At 37.8% G+C, this 7,894-nt stretch overlaps 4 protein-coding genes across 6 annotated transcripts; 2 read left to right on the top strand and 2 right to left on the bottom strand.

Annotated features, from left to right (window-relative positions):
- Positions 1 to 146: 146 nt before the first annotated feature.
- Positions 147 to 936, top strand: LOC116175589. Of its 2 annotated transcripts, none has more exons than XM_031493780.1 (3): positions 147 to 286; positions 333 to 742; positions 794 to 936. In XM_031493780.1, exons 2-3 carry the CDS (start codon positions 341 to 343, stop codon positions 878 to 880), a joined length of 489 nt encoding a protein of 162 aa, XP_031349640.1. In that variant the 5' UTR covers positions 147 to 286; positions 333 to 340; the 3' UTR covers positions 881 to 936. The 2 variants fall into 2 exon arrangements, with proteins under 2 accessions (XP_031349640.1, XP_031349648.1); XM_031493788.1 differs by having other exon boundaries at positions 172 to 290.
- Positions 937 to 1,126: 190 nt separating this feature from the next.
- On the bottom strand, positions 1,127 to 3,407 carry LOC116175566 (T-complex protein 1 subunit gamma). Its single transcript, XM_031493746.1, has 7 exons — positions 3,259 to 3,407; positions 3,137 to 3,198; positions 2,807 to 2,983; positions 2,238 to 2,756; positions 1,838 to 2,161; positions 1,584 to 1,788; positions 1,127 to 1,539 (listed from the first exon to the last, which is right to left on the bottom strand). Exons 1-7 carry the CDS (start codon positions 3,290 to 3,292, stop codon positions 1,220 to 1,222), a joined length of 1,641 nt encoding a protein of 546 aa, XP_031349606.1. The 5' UTR covers positions 3,293 to 3,407; the 3' UTR covers positions 1,127 to 1,219.
- Positions 3,408 to 4,254: 847 nt separating this feature from the next.
- LOC116175574 (E3 ubiquitin-protein ligase RNF113A) lies at positions 4,255 to 5,554 on the top strand. Its single transcript, XM_031493756.1, has 5 exons — positions 4,255 to 4,451; positions 4,504 to 4,718; positions 4,769 to 4,934; positions 4,985 to 5,291; positions 5,339 to 5,554. The coding sequence occupies exons 1-5, from the start codon at positions 4,343 to 4,345 to the stop codon at positions 5,496 to 5,498; spliced, it is 957 nt and encodes a 318-aa protein (XP_031349616.1). The 5' UTR covers positions 4,255 to 4,342; the 3' UTR covers positions 5,499 to 5,554.
- A 75-nt stretch (positions 5,555 to 5,629) lies between these two features.
- LOC116175580 lies at positions 5,630 to 7,787 on the bottom strand. 2 transcript variants are annotated; one of them, XM_031493773.1, is made up of 3 exons: positions 7,527 to 7,787; positions 7,394 to 7,465; positions 5,630 to 7,339 (listed from the first exon to the last, which is right to left on the bottom strand). In XM_031493773.1, the coding sequence occupies exons 1-3, from the start codon at positions 7,549 to 7,551 to the stop codon at positions 6,672 to 6,674; spliced, it is 765 nt and encodes a 254-aa protein (XP_031349633.1). In that variant the 5' UTR covers positions 7,552 to 7,787; the 3' UTR covers positions 5,630 to 6,671. The 2 variants fall into 2 exon arrangements, with proteins under 2 accessions (XP_031349633.1, XP_031349623.1); XM_031493763.1 differs by having other exon boundaries at positions 7,394 to 7,787.
- Between the last annotated feature and the right edge of the window lie 107 nt (positions 7,788 to 7,894).

Raw genomic sequence — 7,894 nt, 5'->3', positions numbered from 1 at the left:
CAACAAATATTGTGTGTACCCTACTTACTGACGTATTTAATTTTCATTTAAAGTTTTAAATTAGGCCTTACCATGTGAATCAAGTGGGCGTTGTAAATGGATGCGTTAGATGACTCACCCTGTTTATACTATTGGTACACATAACCACAGTCCTTTGACAAAGAAAGAGAGCCACAGTCTTTGACATAACCTCAAATAATACATGGAGGGAAAATAACCTTAAAATATAAATCTCCACTCCTAGTGTCCTAAGGCTTTACCCACCGGGTAGATTAAAAATAGCCTGGTAGGTAGCATCAACGCTCTTTTCACAAGTAAATTGTATTTTATAGTGGTCACAATGTCAGAATCTAGTGAATCCTCGGCCTCTAGTTCGGACGAAGATAGCTACGATCTGTTTGAATTACAAGACGACTTAATCTACAAAGAAACACAAAGAAGAAAGGAACTAAAAAAACTACCTGTTATTCCTCGATGTAAATTAAAGAAGGCGATAAAACGATTAAAAGAAGATCCGAAGAAGAAATACGACAAACTTTCGCCAATCGAGAAACGGGCAGTTCACATGAAAAAAACATGCACAAATAATAAAAAGGTCCAAGACCGTATATTATGGGGTTCGCCTACGTACCTGATGAGGGCAATTAAAAATTGTATATTAACACGTAATTGGAATAATTTGTCGTTACTACTCTTATTACTTTTGAGACATAATCGAGTATATCGCGGTTTTGTTAAGCAGGTAGGTAAACGATTTGATATCGGCTACTCATTGCTAATTTTTTTGTTTCAGATGACTTTGTGGAACTTTATGTGCAATCCTGATGATTATGATAATCAATATTTTAACGATTTGGTACATTTATGTAAAATCAAGTAATTAACAAGTCATTTTAGCCTTATATGCGCAAAATACAATAAAAAAATTGGCTTTTATCTATGACTGTGCTTTACCGTTTTCAACATAGCGATATTTATTAAGTAGACAGGGATTTACGTGTATTGTTTTTATGTCTACCTGTAAATTGTAAAATCCCTTCTGAAGGGTGCTTAATTTTATGCAAAGTAATAAAGAATCACATAGTTCACGTTAACCTTCAACTGTTTACGCCGAAAAAGGATTATATTACTATTGAATAATTTATTAGTGTATGAAAAGGTGCAAAGCATAAACAATTAATACAGTAAGAAAGCTAAACGTGATAAAAAAGAAAACGAATTATTCATGACCTTCTGCTACTTGAGCGGGTTTAGGCGGTTCTCCCTTTTCGCCTTGTTTCTTTGAACCAGAAACAATATCATCAATACGCAATAACAGAATTGCGGTTTCAACGGCTGTCTTATACACTTGCAATTTGACAGTAAGAGGTTCCCAAATTCCATTTGGTCCTTGCTCCACTAACTCGCCACTCTCACCGTCTATGCCCCAGCAGCACGGCTTAGAAGAATCCGTATGCCCTGCATGCTTGGCTCGCAATGCTGTCAATGTTCTTATGGTATTTGATCCGCAGTTTTGGGCTAGCGTACGAGGAATTATTTCTGAAAAAGTACATAAGTTTGTGTTTTTAAGTTGTACTAAGTACCAAGTGCATGGGCTAAGGCTCTAGAAGGACCATGTGTAGCCTTCTGCAGCAGTTGATGTGCCACTGCCATTTCAATAGCACCTCCACCTGGTACAAGACGTGGATTGAGAACAATATTCCTGGCTACCTGCATCGCATCTTGCAAGTTACGCTCAGTTTCATTCAAAATATCCTTACTAGCACCTCGTAATAATATAGTGCACGCCTTAAAAAAGCTATTTCAAACACTTTCCACCGAATACCACAAGACATACCTTAGGATTTTTACATTCAGTCAAGTAGCAGAAATACTCATCGCCCAGTTTCTTAATTTCAAACAATCCACACCCGTTTCCAATGTCGGACTCCTGCAGCTCCTCTGTACGGTTCACGACTGTCGCGCCACACGCACGTGCAATGCGATTATTGTCACTTTTACGGACACGTCTCAGAGCAGTGATACCCGCGTTTAAAAGGAAATGCTGTGCAAGATCGGAAACTCCCTTCTCTGTAAATACGACATCTGGCTTGAGAGCGATGATCGCGTCACATATGTGGCGCACATGCTCTTCTTCGATTTCCAACATTCTGGTAAAGTCCTACAACAAACCATGCCTTAAAGATCGATTTTACGTCGGGGACACAAAGTGCAATATTATTATTCTATACACGTACAATTTCTCCAGAAATTTCCACATTCGTTTGAGATTCCCCCTTCTTGTATTCCAATGGACAATCAAGAAGCATGATCCGTGGATTCTGAATGTATCTGCGCATTTTTGGATGGGTAACGTCCTTATTAATCATTATACCGTTCAGAATTTGAGACTCTTCAATAGAACCGCCCGGTATTTTCTCGACTTTCGCGTAACGTTTCAAATCGACCTCCGTACGACCGTTCTCAGTCAACATGACTGTGTCAACCGCATCCAAAGCGATATTCACAGCCAAATCGGACCATTTGCCTATGAATTTCGTGCCAACACAACTTTTTATGACGTTGGCTAATGCAGATTTATCATTTCGATCAATTGGAATACTTAAAGGTCCTTCTAATAGCGCCACCATATCTTCTAAAGCTTGTCTATACTGACGTATAATAACTGTAGGGTGAATTTGTTGCTCGAGAAATTGTTCGGCAGTGGCCAACATTTCACCGGCCAATACAATGACGGATGTAGTTCCATCTCCCACCTAAAATTAAGTTATCACTATCTCATTTGAATGAGTGACAATTCGCTGACCTCTTCATCTTGTGTGCGGGCGATTTCGATCATACTCTTAGCGGCAGGATGCTGTACGGTGATCTCGCGCAATATCGCATTCCCGTCGTTTGTCATAACGATCCCACCCATGGGATCCATCAACATCTTCAGCATCGCCTGTGGTCCCAGACATGTTCGTATAACATCCGCTATTTGCTAATAATCAAGACACACTATTAACATAACCTCAATTGTGTTCCATGAATCACCAAAGTATCATATTTTACTCGAACTTAAAGCAAATGATGATCGAAAAAGTGAAAAACTAAACGAACTACAACAAGAATAACCAAACACGTGCGTGCTTACTTTTCCGGCATTGATATTTTCCACCTGAACTTTTCGTCCTGAACTACGTTTGGTATTTTGGCCTGAAACATGCGAAATTAATGACAACAGTTGGTCAATCTGAAAAACGACAGTTTTCTTACTCAAAACTAATACTGGGGCACGTCCTCCAAACATTTTTCAAGATTTTCTTGGAGTTTCCTCTGTGTATGAAAAATCAGCTGTCAAAAAGAAACGCTTACAAAACGAAGTGAGCGTGCCCAGAGAATATTCGAGGCTAATTTCATAGCATACACAGTGGCGCGTTGTTAAACGGGGAGGTCACACTTTTGAGTAGTAAAATAATACGTCGACTACTAATCGCCACTAAAATATGATCAAGAGCATGTGCTTGCAATCAAAGATTACATTAACACAAATAAAGTTATTTAATTTCATAAATACGCCAATAAGAGCAAATTATTATTGTCTTATTTGTCTATGAACTATCACACATAAATAATTTAAGACCATGATGGTGGACATTCAGAATAGAGGGATTCGGTCAAATTTGAACTTCGAAGATATGACTTGCATAATTAGGAAATTTTTAATAAAACACGCGATGATCTAACAAAGCCGTGATCATAAAATAAGATCATTATGAAAAAGAATTATCTCAAATGGATCAGTATTGAGTACGATCAGCATTCGTTCAGGGTTCTAGGGAATCAGCTAGAAAGACCCGGAAAACCTTGAAAAAACCTAGGAGCGCTGCAAAGGGTCTACAAAGCTATGACAGGTCCTTGAACCCAATAATTCAGTGATGAATGGGCTACACCCCATGTGAATTTAGATTTACACAGCTATATCTGAAATACTAGTATACTGCAATATCTATGTACATACTTGTAAACGACCAAGGAGATTAGGAGAATAGTGGGCCTATATTCTAAATCATCATTACAGTAGTGTCTGAGTCTAGGAAGTGTGTAACAAATCATAACCGCTGTTTAAAAAACCCATGATTAGCGACGACACAGTATGTACCAAGGGATTTTGGTTTTCGCACCCAAAAACAGCACGAACGTTATAAACTGCACATTAGGTGCAATACTGTGTATATAGGCCACTATATCACCACGGCCAACCCAGTAGCCACTAGCCGTCACAAGAAAAAATAAAACATAACCTAAAAAGCAACTGTCGTCAAAGTATCAGGATTGGATTTTTTTAATTTTCTGAGAAATGGAAGAAGAAAAAGCTGAAACCAGCAATCTTACTTGTAAATTCATATACAAAAAGCGATCAAAACCATTAATTCGCAATCAACGCAGAAGAGAGCCATCCTCCTCAGGTTTGTGCACCATTTTTTGTAGTAAAACACTCTAAAACGGGATCGTTTTTAGAACATAACAGCAGCAATGATGAATCAGAAACTACCATCGTAAGGCGACAAAAAAAACGTAAACCAAATCCCAACATACAAAGTTCGTCAAATAAGCAGAAAAAGGAACGTGCTGATTCAAGCGGCGAGTCTAGTGATAACGTAACTGTCAGTTACAAGTCTAAACGGTCAACAACTGTATCTGGCCCGGCCGATCAAGGAGCTACCGCAGTTTTAGTAAGTTGCCCTTAAACGTAACTGAAGAAATTTGATTTAGTCATTTTTAGGAAATAGACACAGAACGAGATAGAGACGCACAAGCAATATTTGAAAAACGATTAGAAATCAACAAAGAGCTGGAGGGGAAGGAAGACGATAAAATCTACCGAGGCATGAATAATTACGCACAGTACTACAAGCCGAAAGACACCGCGGCCGGGAATGCGAGTTCTGGTATGTAAATTCGGATATTTTTCAGTGCTTACAATTTTACAAAAATACAGGTATGGTACGAAGAGGTCCAATTAGAGCTCCGGAAAATATAAGAGCGACAGTTCGTTGGGATTATCAGCCCGACATATGTAAAGATTACAAAGAGACCGGCTATTGCGGTTTTGGCGACAGTTGTAAATTTTTACACGACCGAAGCGATTACAAACACGGATGGCAATTGGAGAAAGAGTACGCGTCTGGAGAGTATCAACGGAACGACGAGGATGATGACAAGTACGAAATTGCATCCGACTCGGAAGAGTTTCCGTTCAAATGTTATATCTGCAGGAAGAGCTTCGTCAATCCCATTGTTACAAGGTAAATCTGAGGGAAATTGTTCGTTTCTGATGTCGGTATTGTTTTAGATGCAAGCATTACTTTTGTGAAGCTTGCGCGTTGAACCGGTACAAGAAATCGGCAAGGTGTGCTATTTGTAATACACAAACAAACGGCATGTTCAATCCGGCGAAAGCACTAATTGCTAAATTAGACTCCTTGAAGGATATGGGAGAAGAAAGTGATTAGGCGATTAAGTATTAGTGAAATAAAGTGTTTTAATAAAACAATAATTTTATCAACTGTTTCTTGTACTTATTCTAATATTAAGAGTTATACAGGGTGATAAAAAAAAGCTAATTAGCTAAATACTAATCGATAATAATGGAGTTCCTTTGTTAGTTTCTTCAGATGTTGAAAAAGAAAAAAATTATTAAAGATTCCCTAGTCACTGTATCATTGATAATTTTTCTGGCGTTATTTCATTTTCATTATTAGCTAAAATGGCTACCTTAATTTACTTTGCAAGGTGGCGAGCGATCTTGAGCTGGTCCACAACCGGTCCTATATGACTACTGTTGTTCTAATAAATTGGGCTATGAGTAAAAAAGAAAGTTAATGGTTGTAAATTAAGAACACATCCTTTTAAAAAAAATGAGAAAAGAGGTAAGTACTAAGGATGAATATTGTGACGAAAAAAATTGTGTCGCAGAGAGAACTATAACATGCACTTTTTCTTAAAAAACCGAGAACGCGTCAATGTTCCATTTGGGAACTACACCCCCAATAGAATTTCTCTGCAAATTAAAGTTTCTTGGGAAAAGATAAGTAAATTTCCGTGGTAGAGCAGTTCTAGGGTGTCTCAGAACATTAATTTCATTTTTCATTTAATTTTAATTATTTAGTTTATTATCTATTTGAATGTTTATTTTATGTTTATTTTTTTTTTTTAGTCATTAGTCATTATATTTTTCCTTTGGCATACATATGTACATAGGAGGCGTCAACGAGAAAAAAATAAAATACACACATAAAAATATAAAAAGAAAATATTTCCTTCTGTACTTCCAGTAATCTAATAAATGTCACTTATTATTATTATTATTATCTCGCCGCCACTGCTTTCCATCATGAAATGGTCGTTTTAAGTCAAACAGCACTCCCAAGGGAAGTTAGAAAAAGGTAAAAATTGGGACCGTTGGTAGACAGGAAGGAAGACCCCAAGAGACAAACTTTGATTGTTCTCATGGACCAAACTTCCTGGGACAAGACTGAACTTCACCATTGTGACGGTCAAACTCCTCTCCAAGACAAAGGTGGAGGCAAGAGATGACAAGCATGTAAAGCGAACCACAACCAAAACTTTTTACCACTTTCTCATGTAAACAATGATAATATAATAAATAAATAGATAATTTACTGTTAATGGATTACTATACAGAGATGTAATTTTCCAAAATCATCTGCTAGGTTTTTAACGGTACCATATGATAAGAAAAGGCAACCCATTGCCTTGATTATCGCCGTAATAGACGAATTATTCCTCGCTTCAATTACCTTACAAAAAGTTGCGCAACTCGACGCCTTCGAGGGCGATAACGTTTCCAACGTGCACTGATACTGTTTTTGCGAGTTTGTAACCAGCCAATAAACGGCGTAGCCCAATAATGGATCGCATTCTTCCGAGGCACTCGCCAATATACAAAATGAACAACCCGACGGCAATAGTTCGATCAGTCCAATACACCGCGAGGCGCCGTGTTCCAAGTGCGACAGCTCCGTTAACACCTGTAACTCGCTCCCTCGCGTTAACTGGTAGATTGGAATATTGCTGTGCTCGTAAATGAAGTGACTGTGTAAAGACGAAGGATTTACGGTTTTACCGCATGGGCTGTGAGGGCATTTGATTGGTGCCCAGTGTTTTTCCGTCGCATCGTTTAACTTTTCTGTTGACCTGTACAATAGGGCGTTAATTTTTTCGGTCGGTAACTGAAATAATTTTTCTACAGTTACATTTTCGCTACGCTTAAAGATAGCACTTGAGCTTGTTTTCATTACGAGCGAGTTGCATTTCGGGCAGAGTGGGTTACCTGTAATTTGCGGCAGGTTCAAGTCACGAATTATGTAAGCAGTACCTTATATACCATTTTTGGAGGCTCTCAAAAAGCAAGTGTAACATATGGGATGTTTCCCCATATTGCATTTATACAATGCGGCTGCAATGGAATTTTTAATCAAACCATTACAAACGTTACACCTGTCGTTGTTACTCTCTACCTTTATCATTGTAAGTATGTGACATTTAGTTTGACATGTGTAATGTTGGATTTTGACAAGTTAGACTTTACAATAATTCAACCACTTTCCATGGACACAATTCTGTAACAATTGAAACCATGGCAAAATCTACCAACCGGATATAAACCAGTTGAATTATCCTAAATCCCCCATGTAGTTTAAATACACAGTGATATTTATTAAAAAGTAGACATAGAGATTTACGTGCATTGTTTTTCCCTATGTCTACTAATATTTCTTAAAACAAATAAAGATCTGGTTGTCATCGTAAGTGTCTGTGAAGCCAAAGCAACAATTTTCGAATTAATTAATATTACAGCCAGATCTTTATTTGTAAGGTGTTATTT

This window comes from Photinus pyralis, unplaced genomic scaffold, assembly GCF_008802855.1.
Source record: "Photinus pyralis isolate 1611_PpyrPB1 unplaced genomic scaffold, Ppyr1.3 Ppyr1.4_LG1, whole genome shotgun sequence".
NCBI classification, from domain to species: Eukaryota; Metazoa; Arthropoda; class Insecta; order Coleoptera; family Lampyridae; genus Photinus; species Photinus pyralis.
The sequence above is the reverse complement of the archived record's forward strand: the minus strand, read 5'-3'. Positions and strand labels throughout refer to the sequence as shown.